General features: G+C 51.3%; 1 protein-coding gene across 17 annotated transcripts in view; it reads right to left on the reverse strand.

The window, feature by feature from the left end:
* KIAA1671 (KIAA1671 ortholog) overlaps window positions 1-20116 on the reverse strand; it is a 178258-nt gene that overhangs the window by 104443 nt on the left and 53699 nt on the right. For 16 of the 17 annotated variants that reach the window (XR_010729290.1, XR_010729289.1, XM_066260283.1 and 13 more), the window contains 3 exons: window positions 19509-19596; window positions 14089-16899; window positions 7727-7864 (listed from right to left, as the gene is read on the reverse strand). Coding sequence is in view for 15 of the 17 variants with exons in the window: in XM_066260283.1 (XP_066116380.1) it covers window positions 7727-7864; window positions 14089-16899; window positions 19509-19596 (3037 nt within the window). In the remaining 2 variants the exon portion in view is untranslated. The remainder of the gene's footprint in view (window positions 1-7726; window positions 7865-14088; window positions 16900-19508; window positions 19597-20116) is intronic. The other variant, XM_066260297.1, reaches the window with a different exon arrangement.

Below are 20116 nucleotides of genomic sequence, written 5' to 3' on the forward strand. Positions count from 1 at the left end.
CAGTCGCTCAGTTCCCAACACCTATTTGCTTTCTTCATAGCCCTTGCTGAAAGTCCCTCGCTTTTGAGCCTGGCTCCTTGTTTAATGTCTGTCTCCCCACCCCAGAGTAGGAGCTCCAGGAGGGGAGGAATTGTACATACACTGCTGCTCTTACAGGGCCGAGAAGAGCATATGACACATAGTAGGTGCTTAGTAAATATCTGCTTAATAAATGCATGGGTAAATAAGTGAATGAATGACTACTGTTTATCATCCCAGATTATATAATGACTTGTTTATCGTCTATGAATGTGAGCAATCTGAGGACAGAAATGAACTTATTCATCTTTACAGCCTTAAGAGTTTTATATGTATTGACAACTGGGTAGAAGATGGATGGATGGATGGATGGATAGATGGATGGATGGATGGATAGCTGGGTAAATGGACGAATACAAAATTCCCTCAATACAGAAATCACAGGCACAACTGGCCATTTGCATTTTAAGACCTAGAAAGCAAAAGTCGACTATTTTTTATTTATTTTTATTATTATTATTATTTTTTTCATTTTTCTGAAGCTGGAAACAGGGAGAGACAGTCAGACAGACTCCTGCATGCGCCCGACCAGGATCCACCTGGCACGCCCACCAGGGGCCACGCTCTGCCCACCAGGGGGCGATGCTCTGCCCCTCCTGGGCATCTATTTTTTATTTTCTTACTGGGGTGATGGTTAATTGGATTCATGTAAGTTTCAAGTATATCTTTATATGATACATGATCTGTATACTATATTGTGTGCCCACCGCCCTGGTCCAGCTGGTTTTAACCCAGAAAAGGAGCTTTAATCAGCTGAGATGTAAGTTACTCAGTCTCCTTCAGCCCTTTCCACCCAGCAGGGAGAGACAAGAAGCAATTAACAAACAGAAACAGCCACTCCTAGGAGGATTCCTAAACTTCCTAAGAGCCCAGCACCCTGTCCAGTTTCTCACCACTCCGTTCCACACTCACGCCCCTAAAACCAAGGGCCGTCCTAACTCGCCCAGGTAGAGAGGGTGGCCCTGGCCCCTGGGCCAGCTTCCACCCAGCCTGTCTCTTCCCCGTCAGCTTTCCCTCCCTTTTCTGAGCCTTGTTCCCCAGCAGACTGGGGCCTTGGAGGGTAAAAACTGTCTTCTCATGCTAGCAGCCCAGTGCCCAGCACACATCTCCTGCCACAGCGGTCAGACACCGGGCAGATGGTCTCTCTTGTCCCAGATCTCAGTGGAGGAGCCGAGGTGTCCTTGCCAGGAACCCAACAATTCCCATTTTCTTTCTGACTGTGTAATAAGCAATCCTGCTTGGGAAACAACCAATGGCCATTTCCAACTCGGCCAACTTCCATCACAGAGCAGGGAAGATTTGAACATGGACTTCCCCGGACTCTCCTGCTGCAAGGAGTGGCCGTTTGATTCAGGTCTAGCCCGTGAAGTGTAAGGGAAAGCCTCCTGGAGGTCTTCCGGGGAATGTCTGCGCTTTCTCGATCAAAAGGGCAGACTCAGCTGACATGGCCCATCTGGATTCCCACTTCTTCCTGCCTGAAAGTAGACTGAAGCCCTGGAAACATGGCAGCCACCTTGGCACCATGAGGCACAAAGCCCGAGAAAGGGCCCAAAAGCCGGACGACTCGCCAAGTGAGGCAAAGGGACCCTTTGGATTAAGCCAGCAAGCGGCATTCCTGACACACGTTCAATTCAACATAGCTCGAACACGGGTCTAACATCACATGTGGGAACGCCACACGACACAGGGGAAGTGAAGTCCACATCCTAGACAAATCAGAGACCATAAAATCTTCATTCACAACTTGTCTTTTAAGTACAATCTTTGATGACTTCTTTGAGTCTATACATGGTCTTTCATTTTGGTTTCTTTCCATCCCATTTGAACGCCGAGGCAACCATCTGGAATTCAAAGAGAATCTCTAACCAGGACCAACAATGTGTCCACTGGGGGCAATCTCAAGAGTTCCCTCTTGCCTGAACTGTGGTGGTGCAGTGGATCAAACGTGGACCTGGAACGCTGAGGTCACCAGTTCAAAACCCTGGGCTTGCCTGGTCAAGGCACATATGGGAGTTGATGCTTCCTGCTCCTCCCCCACCCCCTCTTCTCTCTCTCTCTCTCTCTTCTCTAAAATGAATAAATAAAAATAAAAAATTTTAAAAAAGAGTCCCCTCTTATCTCAGGTTGATTGCATTCACAAGAATTACTAGTCTGGTCATTAGACTCCAAATGCTTTCAAACTTTCAAAGGCTGCCCTGGCAGATCCTTGCCCAAAGTTGGCACCATGACGACAGACAGAGCTGCTGGGAGGCGTTGCCACCCCTAGAAACAAGGACCGCGGCTTCATCAACAAGAGATGTGGGAAGTCTGAGCTTGGCATTAAAACACACACCAGGAAGGATGCCTCGAAGTACAGTGTGAAAGAGACTCCGGGCTATCTCCTGGACTCTGGAGCACATTCCTCGTATAAGCAGTGCAGCTCCATGCTCCGGAACCTTTCTTTGCCCAGGGTGTTCCTTTCACCGGGAAGACCACTTCTTCCCAGACCGTACCCATCTGGCAAACATCTGTTCATCCTTCAAAGCCTACCAGTGTCCCTCCTCTGTGAGACGCCTCCACACAGAAACACCCTCCCCTCCTCTGGGGAGGCTTCGAACCTCGAATGAATTAAAGGAAGGCAGGTGGGTAAGCACATGGCATGGCATGCAGTAAGGGCTCGGTGAACAGCAGTCGTCAGAACCCACTACAATTATTTATCTGCCATCTCATTTACCTACGTCTTGTTCATAGCTTAGCCCAGTGGCCCTGCAGAGAACTATCTGTCAGAAGAAAGATTGAAACCCCAAACACTCCACCTCAGCCAAAGAGGTCTGTTCACTGTCCCCCAAACATCCCTCTCTCATCACTCCCGTCCACACCTTTCCTATGCAGCCCCCTTTCCTGAGTGCCCCTCCCCCTTCGGCCTCACTAGCCCCTCCCAAGCCATCCTCAGGCCGTCCTGGACTGTGAACCCCGGGGACAGAGGGGGAGGCCCTCCAGACCCTCACTCAGGGCCTGGCACACAGTAGGCTCCAGGGAATAAGCTCATTAATAAATGAGCCAGCAAATGCCAACTGAAGGGTTCGGGAATCTAGGAGAATATTCTTGAGGCTCCCAGAAACCCAACTGCCCACCCCTCCTCGGAACCCCCACAGCTGGTAAATCTGTGCCTTCACAGCCACCAGAGGGGCCCCTGGGGCAAACTGTGACCTAACCGAGTCACCGTGTTTTATGGTCCCTCTGTATAAGTGCAGACCAAAGGCTCACTTTATGGGGGAAAGGGTGCGCCCACCCATGGATGGTGGTAGGGAGGAGGCTCAGCATGGGGCTCAAATTGGCCATGTGAAACCAAGGACCTAACACGGGAGGGGGATATCAGGGGTAAAGAGAGGTGAAATTCTAGTCCCAGCTCTGCCCCCTGATACTATAGGACCCGGGACAAGAGGCCCCACTCTTACAGAGCCTCAGTTTCCTCAACTCTACAAAACTTCTAAAACTGGGGATGATTTCCTGTCCCATCAGTAGCTTTTCAACAGAACACACACACAAAAACACTGACAGCAAGTAATAATTATCAATACAATAGCAGGTGATAATTACCAGGCAAGGGGCTTTTCAGCTCCATCCTCCCACCTACAAAGTAGAGAAGTGAGAAGTGGGAGGAGGTGCAGCACGTGGTTGGGAGTACAGCCTCTACACAGACCCTGGGAAAGGTACTTCATGGCTCGGAGCCTCAGCTTTCCCATCTGTAAACTGGGAATAATACTAATACTAATACCTACACCACACATAAACAGTGTAAGTATTAGGCGTTATGGTTACTATGACTCCCCCTTGTGCAGAGAAGGAAAAGAGAGGCCCTGAGTGGTAAACTCGCTCCTTCACCTCTACAAAGTGACCAGGACAGACCACAGTACCTCTCGCTCAGGGTCTGATGGGTCCGCGGGTCAGCTGGGTGGGTGTGGCTATGCGAACAAGCCCTGGTGGGCCCCAGGCAGCCTGCAGAGGGCAGCCATGGCAGAACGGCTGGCGGCCAACCCGGGCTGGATAAATAGCACATTGTCAGCCACGGGGCCCAGGGTGTCTTGTTGCTTGTGGGCTAATGCCACCAAGTGCTGCAGACTCATTGGTGACGGGCCAGAAGCACAGCCTCCAAGGCAGAGAGGATCCAAGTCCAAGGCTGGAAGTGCAACAGGCCCAGTTTCCATTCCAGCTCCCCACCTGCTAACTGGGTGGCCTGGGGCAAGCCGCTTAACCTCTCTAAAGCCTCAGTTCCCTCCTCTGCAAAACTGGATTTCTGTTCCCTAACATGGGGGCGGACTGGGGACTGACAAGGTCTGAGACACGGGCTCCAAAAGTGGGGATGAACCTGACCCTGAGTCGGGGACCAACACACGGAACAGTTCAGCAAACAGCATGGGAGGAAGAGCAGACCTGTATCGGCGAACCCCTCAAACGCCTCACAAAGACGAAATGCAGGTCCCACCAACGCCCAGAGGAGTGGGGGCAACCAGCAGGGCCAAGGGCTCAGGCCCAGTCCCCACCTGGAGGATCACCCTGGATACCTCAGGCCCGGTCTCAGGGCCTTAGTCTCCCCATTTATAGTGAGAGAGTTGAGCTAGGTGAGAAAAAGGGAGACGAGAGGAGAGGAGCAGGAAGCAGAGTAAGGGAAAGGGAAGTAGAAGAGAAGGAGAGAATAAGGAAAAAAGGAAGGAGATTGGGAGAAAGAAGGAAAAATGACCACTGACCACTCTGAGTGCTGAGTAATCTCATGCACTGCTCATAAAGATACTCTTGAAACCAGATAGGACCCTCCTCATTTTAGAGAAGAACCAAGATTCAAGGAGGCCCATCTAGTCACTTGCCCAAGGTCACAGGGTGGCAGAAACGAACTGTAAACCTACTACTGCCCTCAGCCTCCAGAGCCCAATGCTAAGGTCCAGGAGTCAGGCTTTGAAGCTAATAGGAAGTCAGCCAAACATCACCACCTCCTGGTGGCCACTCCCCAGAACTGCAGGCGTGAGTCCTGAAAGCAGGGAAATGAGGCCTTCCACCCCAGCCCGGTGTGGTTCAGGCCCCACCGGTCCACCTCTGGAGGAGAGGAGAGGAAATCAAGCAGGTAGCAATGGGGCAGGGGCCTCGGCCGGCCGCCTGAAGGATGGAGCCAAGGCAAGCCGCACGAGGACTCCAAGGACAAAGGCTCCTCAATGACAGCGAGTGGGAGAGGAGGAGCCGGGCGAGCAGGGAGGATGCCAGGGAGCAGAGACTATAAAAGGACCTGTTTTAAATGCTTTCCTCTCTGTCACCTTTGTCTTCACACACACACACACAAAAGTTCAAATACAATCAGATAAGCTGAGTCAGTGCCACCTGAGCATGAATGGAGGAAAGGGTAGGAAAGCAATCAGGGGAAGGGAGTGTTTAATGGAAAAAAAAAAAAAAGACAAGTTTCAAATGTGTGCACGTCTGTGGTTGAGAGCTGAACGCTTAGGGAAACTCTCAGGGGCTGCTCAGCAGACGTCTCCCAGAGGTCGGAGTACCTCTGGCTCCGACTCCATAGCCCCAGTCAGGCTGGTTTTTTGTTTTGTTTTGTTTTTGTTTTTGTGTGTGTTTTTTTTTTTTTTTTTTTCATTTTTCTGAAGCTGGAAACAGGGAGAGACAGTCAGACAGACTCCCGCATGCGCCCGACCGGGATCCACCCGGCACGCCCACCAGGGGCGGTGCTCTGCCCCCCAGGGGGCGATGCTCTGCCCATCCTGGGCGTCGCCATATTGCGACCAGAGCCACTCTAGCGCCTGAGGCAGAGGCCACAGAGCCATGCCCAGCGCCCGGGCCATCTCTGCTCCAATGGAGCCTTGGCTGCGGGAGGGGAAGAGAGAGACAGAGAGGAAAGTGCGGCGGAGGGGTGGAGAAGCAAATGGGCGCTTCTCCTGTGTGCCCTGGCCGGGAATCGAACCCGGGTCCTCCGCACGCTAGGCCGACGCTCTACCGCTGAGCCAACCGGCCAGGGCCTGTTTTGTTTTTGTTTTTTAGATTTTATTCATCTTTAGAGAGAGAGAGAGAGAGAGAGAGAAGGGGGAAGGAGCAAGAAGCATCAACTGCCATATGTGCCTTGACCAGGCAATCTTGAGGTTTTAAACCGGCGATCTCAGCATTCCAGGTTGACACTTGATGAAGTGTCACCACAGGACAGGACAGGCTGTGTTTTTGTTTTTGTTTTTTAATTTACTGATTTGAGAGAGAGAGAGAGAAGGAGAGAGACATCAATTTGTTGTTCCATATATTTATGCATTGATTGGTTGATTCTTGTGTGTGCCCTGATAGGGAATCGAACCTGTGACCTTGGCGCATGGGGATGACACTCTAACCAACTGAGCCACCCAGCCAGGGCAGTCAGGCTTCTTAACTCTGTTGTGGCCATTATCCCCTTTCACTCATCATACAGAGGAGGAAACCAGGGTCCAGAAAAGTGAAGTTTCTGGCCCAAGGACATGAAGCTGGAAGGAATGCACTCAGGACTGACGGGCCGGAGGGTCCCGTGTCTCAGAGACAGGGGACGAGGCGCAGGTATCAGCAGGAACTGTGCGAGTGAAAAGGACCTGTGAGCAGAGCTGGTGTCGCCTCGTTAGAGAAACGCCTATCTCAGCGCCCGCCCCCCCCCCCCCCCCCCCCCCCGCGGCCCAGGGCCCCGAAGGGACTTCCTGAGCGAGTGTGGAACTCAGCTGATCTCCAAGGCTCATGGAACAAAAGGCCAAGAATAGAAAAGGCAGCAAAGAAAATCACTGACAATCGCAAGCAGCGAAGCCCTGGTACCCAGGTGGGGACATGGGGCTCTGGAGGAGGGCGCTTCCCTGGGGTCCTGCTGCACCCCTTACCCCTTCCTTTCACAGTGAGGAAACAGGCTGACCGAGGGGGCGTGCTGGCCGAGGAGACTCCACAACAACAGCAGCAGCAGCAATAACAATAACAGTAACAAAACACTTATTAAACTGCTGGCTGTGAACTCAGGACTAGGCTAAACACTCCCCACATTATCCAGCCTATCTGACCCCCCCCCCACATCAGCCCTGTGAAGTAGAGACTATCCCCATTTTACAAATGAGGAAACTGAGGCCAGAGGCCCATCTGCACACAGAGGTAGGATTTGAACTCAAGTGATCTGGCTCGGGAACCAGCCTGGCACGGCCTCCCACGGTGACCACAACTACCAGTGACTGTCCTACATGCTGGGCCCTACACACAATCTTACCCCGTCCTTCCAACGGCGCAAAAGATTAAAGAATCATGATCCCATTTTCCAGGCTGATAAATTAAGTAAATTACTCAAACAGGCTAAGAGGAGATAGATGGTGGTGGGATTCGAACTCAGGACTTTGGGACCCCAGCACATGTTCTCTTCAGGCTCCATGCCAGGCGGCTGGTGTTACCGCTCTGCCTTGGGCAGGAAACCTGAGAGGAAGGAAGGCTTTCTCTGCAGAGCCAGCGAACACCCTCCGCACCGAACCGCCGCCAAGCCCGTCAGGCCACAGCAGCTGCCCAGGGAGGCGCCTGCCATCCTCGGCCCCTCAGGCCCCCGGGCCAGCCTTGACTGTCCACACGGACATACTCCCAGCGGTGCTCGACGACCACCGCCCCTGCGATTCCACTCCGGTCACGCGGCATCACTCACCACAAAGGCCCCGCTGCTCCTCTTGTCCTTGCAGCAGCTGTGGCTCCTCCGGGGGCCCAGGGCCACAGGGGACTCCGGCTGGAGTGGCGGCTCACTGTCCTGGAGGGCGTCCCCCCTCCCCAGGTCTCGCGATGACACCTGAGACACAGAACACAAGGGCAGGACTTTACTGGCGCTCTGCCAAACACAGGAAGAGTATGTCACACCATGAAGAGTCCATTCCGTACCTAAAAGGACCAAAGTAGACAATTAAGGCTCCAGAACTGTCCCGGTGAACTCCCATCCCACAGCCTCAGTGATGACCCTGCAAGGTCAGCAAGCTCTGGGTTCCGTGCGGCCTCAGCCAATTAATAACTATGTGAACTCAGGTGAGGGCCTGAACCGCTCTGATTCTTGACCACGTGGGAAAAGACCGGTAACAACAGCACTCAGCTTCTAGGTTCAGGGGAGAACCCAGCCCCAGCAGGGAACAGCACACAGACAGCGGATGACACAGTGCTGCCACCAGAGGGCGGACGTGCACGGGTCCTGAGCACCTGGATCGCCTCGCACTAGTCTCCCCCACAGGCCTGTCAAGTGAGGAGCCCCCCATCAGTGTTATCCAGCCTTAGTACTGCCGCCGATAACTTCTGGCAACCTCATTTTAGACACCTTCCCATGCATCCAAACACATATGCCCACGTGCACAGATGTAGAAATGGCACATAAATAGCACTGCACAGTACACCCTCGTCTGATTCCTGTCACTTTTTCCCCCCACTCAGTTATATATAGGAGATGCATTCATAGGCCAATAAATACAAGACTCCAGAATTCAGATTTCACATGTCTCACGCTCCCCACACGGAGGGAAGGCACTGGGGAAGAGGAAGGCCGGATTCCCCCTCCCTTGTCTGTCTCTTTCTCTGACGCCTATGAGGCCCTCTGGGTCTCCTCTTCCCTCCTGGCGGGTCCTTCTCAGCCTCTCTGCATCCAAGTGGCAGTTCGAAGGGCAGGTGTGTCCCGAGCCAGCAGCAGAGCCTTCTTTTCTCCTGCTATAACACCCCCCTGGGGAGCAATCGTGTCCCCCACCAAGGTTTTCACTAAATCTCATGAGGCACAGACAATTCCGGATTCTGCTTCTCTTTGTTGGGACTCCAGATGTGCAGACCCTACTGCTCATTGAGCATCTCCACTCACTGCCCACGCTCATCTCAGACTCCACGTGTCCAAAAACAGGCCTCTCAATTCCTCTCTGCCAAAATTGTCCCTCTCCCCCCTTGCCATCACCCAGCCGGGCAGGTCAAAACCCGCAGGTGACCTTCTATCTGTCTCTGTCTGTCCACCCTATCGGCTAAGACTCTGCCTTCAAAACAGGCTCCAAATCTCACATCGTGCACCAAAATCAACTCAAAATAGACCAAAGACCTAAATATCAGAGCTAAAACTAGGAAGCTCTTTAGAAGAAAATATAGGCATAAACCTTCCTGACTTGGGATTAGGCAAAGGTTTCTCAGATACGACACCAAAAACACAAGTCACAAAATAGAAGCAAATTGGACTTCCTTAAAATGAAAGACTTTTATACCTCAAAGGGTGCCAATGAAAAGAGCCCCAGCCAGGTACTTAGTGGGGTTAGAGCGTCATCCTGATACACCAAGGTTGCAGGCTGATTCCTGGTCAGGGCACATACAGGAGTCAACCAATGAATGTATAAATAAATGGAACAACAAAGTGTATCTCTCTCTCTCTCTCTTCCTTTCTCCCTCTTAAAAAAAAAAAGGCTAGTATTTATAGAATGCTAGTTTTAAAAAAATAGAAACAAGAAAGAATGAGAATGAGCCTTCTCCCTGTGGGCTCAATCCGTAAATTTACCAAGATGCATTTACGAAAAGAAAGGCAAGTGGCAGATCTGTGGGTTCAGCAGAAATGCTCAACCCAAGAATCCCCTGGGTAGCTTTTAAAACTGACAAAGGCGGACCCCACCCCAGAGATCCCGACTGATCGGACTGGCCTTGGGTGAGGCCCCGCACGGCTTTCTTTTAGGGTTCTCAGGTCATTTCCACAGGCCACCGGAGTTGTAACCGCTGGTACAGAATGCTCTTTTTATGAAAAAAGGAGGCAAAACTAAGCATATGCATTCATCGTGGCTTGTATTTTCAGAAACGCTAAAGGAATTTGGACAAAAAAAAAGAGAATATAAGTGATTACTGTATGGGGAGGGACGGGAAGATGAAGAACGAGAGGTAGGGGGAAATTTTTACTCCCTGTGCCTTTCAATATTTTTAGAGCCACGGGCAAGTATTCTCTCTTTCAAAACAACGATAAGTGATTTAATTACATGAAACACAATAACCGGGCCCAGGACAAAGTTTCGATAAATGTTTGTTAAGCGAAAACAAAAACAAAACAACTACAATAATAAAAAGAAAACAGAGAGAAAGGGAAGGCGGAAATGAAGGAGGGATCACTTTAATGTCAATCACGCCCCACGCAGGGGACATGAGCAGAACTGGCTGTGAATCAAGACATCCTCACCCAAGGAAGCAGAGATGTGCACTGAAATGCTCACTGACATCCTGCCTCTAACCTAAAACTCAAACCAACCCAAATGTCTGTCAACAAAAGCCCAAATAAAAAATGCTGGGGCCCAACCACACAATAAAGTACTGTTAAGTAAAAAAAAAAGCAAGATTTCCTGAAGAAGGAGAAGGCTGCCCCGTTTCATGAAACAGTATGACTTCACTGGCCCTGTCTGAGTCCGGGTGTCCGGGCGACCAGGCCAGGGTTCTGGGCCTCAGAGAGGCCCGCATCTGATGCTGCTGACCGTCTGTGGTGGGCGCCCTACGCACTGGAGGCTGCTGGGCAGTATCCCTGCTCTCCAGACACTACGGCCAGGGGCAAACTCTTCCCCACTTGTCACAATAAAAAACATCTCGAACTTTGCCAAACAGGCCCTGCGGGCAAACTGTACAAGACTGAAAACCAGTAATGGGCTTGGAGGCGTGTGCCCCAGTTCATGCACCGGACTCGTCCTGTTAGGGGAGATTTTCTTTCTAAACCATATGTTTCCATAACATTTTAGCCTGGCTGGACAGCTCGGTCTAGTGGTCGGCAAACTCATTAGTCAACAGAGCCAAATAGCAACAGTACGATGATTGAAATTTCTTTTGAGAGCCAAATTTTTTAAACTTAAACTATATAGGTAGGTACATTGTTATTAACTTAATTAGGGACCTCCTAAGCTGGCCAAAGAGCTGCACTCAAGGGGCCAAAGAGCCGCATGTGGCTCATGAGCCATGGTTTGCCGACTACTGGTAGAGTATCATCCAGATATGCCAAGGTTGCAGGTTCGATCCCCAATCAGGGCACTTACAGGAACAGAACTATGTTCTTGTCTTTCTCTCTCCCTCCCTCCCCCTCAAATCAATAAATAAATTTTTAAAAATAATTATACCATTTAAAAATAAATTTTAAAGCGTTCACTACCTTTTTTGCAATAAGGAATGTATAATTATAGGTATATATACACGCTTACATACATATATACACATATATACCTACACATATATGACTGGTAAGCAACTGTGTAGTGCAGGTGAGTCCCAAAGGATATCAAACACTGCAGCTGCCTCTTGGGGAGGGAAATGGAAAGGATTCCGGGGAACACTTTTTTATGCACTCTTGTAAGGTTTGAAATCTCAACACCCAACATTTTGCACTTTGATATTGCTCTTACAGATGAAGGACGAAACCTCTCTGGGCAGGAGAGACAGAAACGGGGAGCTGCCCGAGCTTAGTGAGGGAACGGATCCCCTGACAACAGCGCTCTGGGCGCACACCCCGGGCGGGCGTCCAAGGCCAGGCTGGGCCCCTCCACCACACCAGCCAGGGCTCCCCCGTGGCCAGCAGGGCCCCCGAGGAGGCGCTGGCAAGCAGCTCAAGTGTCACATTTCCATGGTCCCTTCCCTCTCCCAGAGTTCCCACAATGACAGCCTGGAGGTGGGGACAGGTGAGTTCCTTCTCGAGAAGCTCACGGACAGAAGCCAGGGGGAGGCCCAGAGCTCGTGCCCACTGGGTGCCCAGCACATGCTAGGTGTGTTATCTCCATTCAGCCTAGGAGCGTTGCTTTGAGGCAGGGATCTCTGTTAACTCTGGTGGGGAAACTGAGGCTCAGGGAGGCCAAGTCACTGCTTTATACAAGGCTAGTGAGTGGCAGAGTACATACGCATACACATGTCTGAATGTAGTAACTGGAAAGGATGTGAGTTCAAAGCCAGACTCCAGCCCTGGCCGGTTGGCTCAGTGGTAGAGCGTCGGCCTGGCGTGCAGAAGTCCTGGGTTCGATTCCCGGCCAGGGCACAACAGGAGAGGCGCCCATCTGCTTCTCCACCCCTCTCCCTCTCCTTCCTCTCTGTCTCTCTCTTCCCCTCCTGCAGCCGAGGCTCCATTGGAGCAAAGATGGCCCGGGCACTGGGGATGGCTCTGCGGCCTCTGGCTCAGGCGCTAGAGTGGCTCTGGTCACAACATAGCGACGCCCAGGATGGGCAGAGCATCGCCCCCTGGTGGGCAGAGCGTCGCCCCTGGTGGGCGTGCCGGGTGGATCCCGGTCGGGCTCATGCGGGAGTCTGTCTGACTGTCTCTCCCCGTTTCCAGCTTCAGAAAATTACAAAAAAAAAAAAAAAAAAGCCAGACTCCACCACCTACCCACCACAACCTTGAGTGAACCTTCATTTCATGATCTCTACTGATACAATTGTATTACTTCATTTCCACAACATCCCTTTCTAAGCTGGACCTCTACTCTTTTTTTACAGATGAGGAGACTGAGGCTCAGGCCCTGAGGGAAAGGGTTTTACCTTTAGTCACTTGGTCTGTAAGTAGCAGAGAAGGGATTCAGGCCCTGGTCTGCTGATCCTACATCACATGGGCAGGTGGGTGGGTGGGTGGGTTGTGGGGCACTACATCAGTTCCCACACTGCCCAGAGCATGCCATGTGTTTTCCCACCTGCCAACCTTTGCACACACTGTGCTCCTGCCAAGACCACCCCCACCTCCCTTAACCAGCCTATCCACATCCCTATCTAGCCCGCGGGGGTGGGCTCAAGCCAGCACCTCCTCTGGGATGCCTTTCTGGGCCTCTTCTCCAGTGCCTTACTCTGCACCATATAATTTCCTGGCTGTGGATCACTGGGTCCCTTCCACACACCTGGATCAAAAACTTCACAGGCTTCGTGCCTTAGATTTCTTCATCATCTTCAGGGTTCCTCCCTCCTTTACCACCAAACGGCCTACTGGAAAGCTTGCATATTGGGCCAGGCCTGCGTTCAAATACTAGCTTTGCCATGTGGTGCTGTGTGACCTGGGACAAGTTACTTAACCTCTCTGAACCTCAGTTATTTTTTTTCCCTCATCTATACAAGACAACCATACTCGCAGCAGATGTGTGGGCGCCCTGCCCAACACTCAAGTATACTCCAATGGCCATGGTGTAGGGGTTTTTCCTTCCACCACGGAGCATGGCACCAGGCAAGATGGAAGAGTCTGAAGGTTAACAGCCCCCAGAAACAGCCTCAGGCAAAGACAGAAGCGAACTGGAAAATCAATACTCCAGGCTCCTTGCCCCTTGGACAGGACAGCTCAGAAGTGACCTATGCTCCTCCCCCGAGGTCTCCAGTGAGAATGAGTGTCAGCTGCCCAGAGCGGTACCTTTACCACCTGCATTCCCTTCCCCGCCTCATTCTTCCACCAGCCCCTCCAGGAATCACCTCTTGAACCAGCTACTCCCAAAGGTCTCCTTCAGTGGAAACCCAAACCACAGAAGAGGGGCTGTCATGAGGCTCACGTGAGATGCCTCCTTCACATGTTCAACAACTATGTCTTGAATGTTCACAAAATGTCAAGCAGGATGCTGAATACTGGGACATAACGATGACCTTGATACAACACACTGGAACACAGCAGGTGCTCAATAAACGATATCTATTATCACCATTATTCTAGGCCAGAAGTTTTTGGGTTTTTGGGGGTTTTTTTTGGACTGAACAGCATTTTTAAATAAGTGGCCCTCATTTCACAATGGGGAAATTACATATAAAAACCTGTTGTTTTATGTTTTGGGTTCTCTTGATAAATCGTATCTGCCATCTCAGGACCATCATTCTCACTTGTCAAGAACCAACAGGAACTGAGTGGCAATGGCCCCTTCAGAGTAGGCACAAACTCGTCATTTGCCACAATCCCCACCACTCCCTATAGTCTCACACCTAGCCTGACTTTACCCATTTATATACTCATGTGGCCCACGTAAGTCCTGAGTTTGATATGTCTGGCCTACATGTTTAACCAACGTTTGACAACATGGAATCAGCCTTCATACTCACCTTTTGACTGTCTTGAGTCCCCGAGTCCCGCCGACAGGGCCCAATTTTGGTCTCCTTGGCCTCCAAACTCTCCCCAGAAAGGCTGGGCCTCCCTTTGAGCTGCTCTCGCCTCCTCTCTCGAGCTTCCTGCATGATGGACAGGCCCTCCCGGATTTTGGCAGGTGGGCCCTTCTCCGAATAGGCTCTTTTAACATCCAGTGGTGACCTTCCATAGTATTGTGGGTGGTCACCCCACTGGGACACATGGCCCTCATCTCCCCTTCCAATGGATCTCCTCGGGGTTCCTCTCTTCTGGTCACTTGGGGAGGATTTGGGCAACACACTGGTTCCGCTGCCCGGACCCTCCGAGATGGCTGGGTAATTCTGACACTTTGCACTGTGATGTTTACTAGCAAAAGCCTTCACTTCCTCACCAGCAATTCCTGAGTTCTTCCCGGAGCCCCCAGGGCCCAAAGAGGCCCCCGGGTGTTTTTCAGCAGGAGCTGAGTGCGGCAGAGCCCAGAGAGGGGAGCTCAGCTTGGTGTTCAGAGCGGCCCCCAGGGTCTTGTCTGGCTGTTTGCTAGAACCAGGACTAGAACTGCGGTTCATTTCAGCAGAACTGGCCTGTTTGCAGGGACCCTCGGCCCCAGGCCCTTCCCTCAGGCTCCTCCTCCTGGGCTCCAGCCCGCCCGGCTGCCCCGGCCTGTCCTGCGGCCAGCCGCTGGGCTCGGCGGGCGGGCCCTCCACCTGCTCCTGGGCCTCCTGCTTCTTGTACTCGGCCATCAGGGCGTCAATGTCAAGAACGCTGGATCTGTAGCCATCTTTGACTTTACCTGGGGATGTCTCACCGACCACCTCGCTCTTCCTTCTGACCAGGAGGTCGCCGGCTTTCGGGCGACTTCTGAAAGCCGGGGTCGTTTGGGGGGCACTACTGGGGGGCGTCTTGTTCCCCCTGTCCCTCCAATCATTCTGAGAACCAGTGCTGTCTCTTGGTCGCCAAGGACAACCTCCGGTGTCGACATCGGTGACTCGTTCAGTAGAAAGATCCAGAATCCTGTCCCCAAGAGGTGACGGACCTTCTGTTGGCTTCAAAGGTTTTGAGAAGCTTGCACTGTCACGCTCTCTGCCCTGAACTCGGTTTTTACTGCCCACGGTCTCCAGTGGCTCTTTAGGGTTGAAAGAAACCAAGGTAGAAGTTAAAGGATGAGATGGAGGCGAAGCTATTTTTCTAGAATGTTCTGTCAAGTTTTGGGGCCCTGACTTAACAACACTCTTTGCTTTTTGAGTATCAGGTATCTGATATGTCACAGCATAAAATGTTGCCTTGGGTTCCACAGACGACCCCTGCTTCACTGCTGGAAGACCCGGGTCCCGTGGAACACCTGAGCCCCCCTCCTGGGCCTCCACCCTATTATGGGATGGTTGAGGTTTCCTTAAGGCACCTGCGGTGGGGCTCAGATCATCTGCCTGTCTCTGCTCCACCTTTGAAGAGTGTTCAGGGGCCAGGAAGCTGAACTCATCAAACTTCACATCGTGGGGCAAAGTCCGCCGCCTCCATCTCTCGAATCTCTGGTCGGTGGGGCTCACCCTCCGCACGACCAGAACCTGGGCCGGCCTCGGTTCACCCTCGCCGGCAGCCACAGAGAAGGGCCCCTTCTGGACGAGCCCATCAGGACGTGGCTGTGCTCGGAAGTCGGAGGGCTCGTCCTTAGGCCTGGACGGAGAGTCCAGAGGGCAGCTCCGGAGAGAAGCCTTGTCTCCTGCTGAAACACAGCCTCCTGGCTTGCTTCCGGCACCTTCGGGCCCCAGGTGCTGGGCCTCCCTGAGCGTGGCCTGGACAGACCTCACACCTGCGGCCTCAATGCCACAGGGCCTGGCCGAGCGCTCACTGGTAACCTCAGGACTCACTTCTGAGCCTTGCTCATCACTGACCACCACAGTGGCTTTGTGCCAGTTTCCGGTCACCCCACCTTTCCACTTGGGAGACAGGCAATTGCCCCCAAATGTGTCCTTTGGCTCTCGGGAGTCAGGGTTGGGTCCACTCACCTCCTGCGTTCCTCGAGCTTCCCAAATCAAACTGGCCCTGTGGACAGACCCCACCTGACTGTCCAGCTTGCACTCGGGGTCAGCAGGGGTGACCTCAGGGGACAGCTGCCTCCCCTTCAGTGAGAGCCGGGACCTGCCACATCGGAGCGTGACAGCTTTTTCCTCGGGCGCTGTGGGGACAGCCTCACTATGCACCCGCTCCCCCACTGCGTGCAGGATGTCATACTTGGGCTCGACCTTCTGTGACCTGGGAGAGTTTTCCGAGCTCTTAAGGAAGGGGTTATTACTGCGTTTTTCACCCAGAGAGTACTTTTCCGGGAGAGGAGTGTGATAATGTTTGGAGTCACCGTTCAGGAGGGGAGTCCGTCCCAGTTTCTCTGTGTCGGGGTTTTCAAACCACCTGGAGTTCTCTTTCTTGAGAATCATCTTTTCTGGAGGGTCCTTCTCAAGCCACAAGACTCTCTCGGGCCTGGCTCGGGGCTCGGAGCCATGGGTCACAGCCCCGGGGTGTGTGGCTGAGGGACAGCGTCCTGACTGGTCAGCCACAGTGTGTCTCTCCACGTGGTGCTCGAACACGGTGGCCCTCACAGTCTGGAAGCTTCCATCATCTTCTGGAGTGCTGCTGGAAGAGCTCGGGGCCCCCACCACGCTCACGTTGACACTGCTGTTGGGGGCTTGGGTAGAGCTGTCCTTCCGCTGTGCCGGCCGCGACTTCTCCCGGAGGGCCCCAGCCTTCCAGGGGCTTCTAGGAGTAGATGTTCCATCCACGCCAGGCCCCTCCTTTTGCTGAAAAAAATAAAAAAGAAGAAATAATCCGACTTCAGCTAAAGAATTTAAAGTGAAAAGGAAGAGGCGAGGACGTGGCAATGGCTGCCTTTAAAATCACAACAGTGAGATGGCATGACAGTTTAAAGACGGAACCCATCCCATGAGGGTGAGGACGTGGGGAAACGGGCTGTCTCAGGCATTGCTGGAGAGAATGTAAGGGGCTACGACTTTTGGACAATTTGGTATATCTTGTCATGAGTTTTAAATCCTCATTTCCTTTAACCTGACCAATTTCCTCCCAGGATTCCTTCTTCGCTCATGAGCACAAATCCACGTGAGCAAGAAAGCTCAGACGGCACTGCTTGTGAAAGTGAAGGACAAACTATATAAGTGCCCGTCTGAAGGGCAGTGGCTAGGTAAAATCTGATAGATCCGAACAACAGAATACCACACAGGCACCTGGATCCACAGGTGGGGGGTGTCCTAATTCATGATATCTGAGAACACACAAAACGCTGTGTTGATGGGAGAAAAGCAGGCTGCAGAGCAGTGTCTTCATTATATAAGACCATTTCTTAAAAACTGTACCCATGTGTACACACATGTAGATAAACAGTATAGAAAAGATGCAAATCGAACTCTGAGTGGGAGGAAAGAGGGTGAAAAAAATAATCTTTTAATCTGACACACTTTGGCCTGACCAGGTGGTGGTGCAGTGGATAGAGCATTGGACTGGGATGCGGAGGACCCAAGTTCGAGACCCTGAGGTCTCCTGCTTGAGCGCGGGCTCATCTGGTTTGAGCAAAGCTCACCAGCTTGGACCCAAGGTCACTGGCTCGAGCAAGGGGTTACTTGGTTTGCTGAAGGCCCCCGGTCAAGGCACATATGAGAAAGCAATCAATGAACAACTAAGGCGTTGCAACGAAAAACTAATATTGATGCTTCTCATCTCTCTCCATTCCTATCTGTCCCTATCTATCCCTCTCTCTGACTCTCTCTCTGTCTCTGTAAAAATAAATTAAAAAAAATTAATCTGACACACTTTGGTTCTGTTTGATTTTTATAATATGCATGATTTACTTAGTAATTTTTAAATCTTTTTTTTTTCTGTTAGAAGTAAGTCTACTTCAACAAGTTAAACAAAGAATTAACCATAGGACGTGCCCATTCCATTCCTGGGCACATACCTCAAAGAATTAAAAAGAGGCATTCAGACAAAAACTTGTACACTAATGTGTACAGCACATCAGGGCTGTCAAAAGGTGGAAACAACTCAAACATCCATCACCAGATGAATGGATAAACAAAACTGGGTCTATGCATGCCAGGGAATATTACTCAGCCATTAAAAGGAATGAAGCCCTGATATTAATCACAGCATGGACGGGCCTTGAAAACATTATGCAAAGTGAAAGAAGCCAGACATAAAAAAGCTGTTTGCTGTCTGATTCCATTTTTCTGGACTCTCTGGAACAGACAAGTTTATAGAGACAGAACGTAGGTTTGTGGTTGCCAAGGGCCGGAGGTACAGGATGGGAAGTGACTGGGTGGGTAAGAAGTCTCCATCTGAGGTGATGAAAAATTCTGGAACACCACCCAGCCATGAAAAGGAATAAATTATCAAAGCACGCTACCATGTGATGGGTCTCAAAACAATTATTCTCAGCGAAAGAAGGAAGACCGGACACAGAGCACTGCTTCCATTTATAGAAAAATCTAGAAAATGCATACTAATCTATTGTAACAGAAAGCAGATCAGTGGTGGCTCAGGAGAAGATGGGAGGAGTTACAAAGAGGAAACATGCACATGCCAGAGATGTTATCTTTTTTATTTACTTGAGAGGGGGGGGGGGGAGAGATCAATTTGTTGTTCTGCTTGTTTATGCATTTATTGTTTGATTTTTGTATGTGCCCTGACTGGGGATCAAACCACAACCTTGGTGTATGCAGACAATGCTAGAACCAACTGAGCGACCCGGCCAGGGCTGTGTTCATTATCTTGATTGTGATGACAGCTTCACAAGTGTGCCCACTGATGCCAGACTCAACAACTGGCATATTTCACATGTGTACCGTTTACTCTATGTCAACCATACCTCTCAATAAAGCTGTTTTTTAAAAATTACAACTCTGCGGAAATCATCAACCACAAACCAGTTACACCCAGGAGTTATTTTATGAGCTTTTTCTTAGGAAATGAACTAAATACAGATAGTTTTTGAGCAATTTGATTGCTGGTGATTTCCTTCCTGCTGCTGCTAAGTGAAAGTCAGGGTTGGACCGAAGCAGGGACCATAATTAGAGAAACGGAGGGGGTTTCTATGAACATTTTCCAACCTTCATTAATGTCTTAATAAAGCAGACACTCTTACAGAGGAAAGCCCAGGTTCCTTTTCCTCTCTGCACAGAAGAAATAAAGACCTGGTGACTGCATGTGTAAAAAACATTTAACACCAAGGAACAGGGACTCACACCCACCATGCTGTAAGGGACTTCAAAAGTCCCAGCATTAAAGGAATATCTGTTATTGTTTGTGAGAGGCTTCTGCTTCCTTCCAGGGTCTTGTAGATCATAAAAACCCTTCCAGTAAGAGTATCTACCCACTGCCAAACACCACTGCCCCTTACCTTTTCTCTTGGCTCCTTAGCAAGCTCGTCACTCGGCTCCGGGCACCTCTCATACTTGACTTCATTGCTTGAAGCCGAACATGAAAACCTGGTACAGAGATCCAAGTTACCTGGAAGGGCCAGCCGCTGGGACGCCCTCCACCCCACGCCCCGCCCTGTAACTAGCTCCGGGACCCAGGGATGAAATCAGCATTGAGATCACCAAAGCAACAACGCCTGACTTACTTTGAGAAAAGACATTTCCTTTCTGGTCGCCAAACCAACAGAGCAGGGCCTGGTGGGTACAGCCTACCTTAAGCACAGCATCATCGGGGTAGCAGGAGCCCCAGGCTTGGGTGAGGAGACCCGGGTGCTAGTGCCAGCTTTACCAACTTCCCAGTGTGGGAGCCTGGGTCAGGCTTGTGACCTCACCTGAGCCTCTGTCTCTTCATCTATAAAACGGGGATAATTAACACCTCCCCATCGCCTTTTGTAGGGCGGATAAGAGGCTACCAATGCGGTAATAGCTACATGAAGGCGTTCAGGGAAGACTGAGGGTGCCCCAGGAGGGGTAATTAATGGTTGTTGTTAGCAACCTACAGACACAACAGCAGCCCCATCGCAGACCG

This window comes from Saccopteryx bilineata, chromosome 2 (genome assembly GCF_036850765.1).
Source record: "Saccopteryx bilineata isolate mSacBil1 chromosome 2, mSacBil1_pri_phased_curated, whole genome shotgun sequence".
Taxonomy (NCBI): Eukaryota; Metazoa; Chordata; class Mammalia; order Chiroptera; family Emballonuridae; genus Saccopteryx; species Saccopteryx bilineata.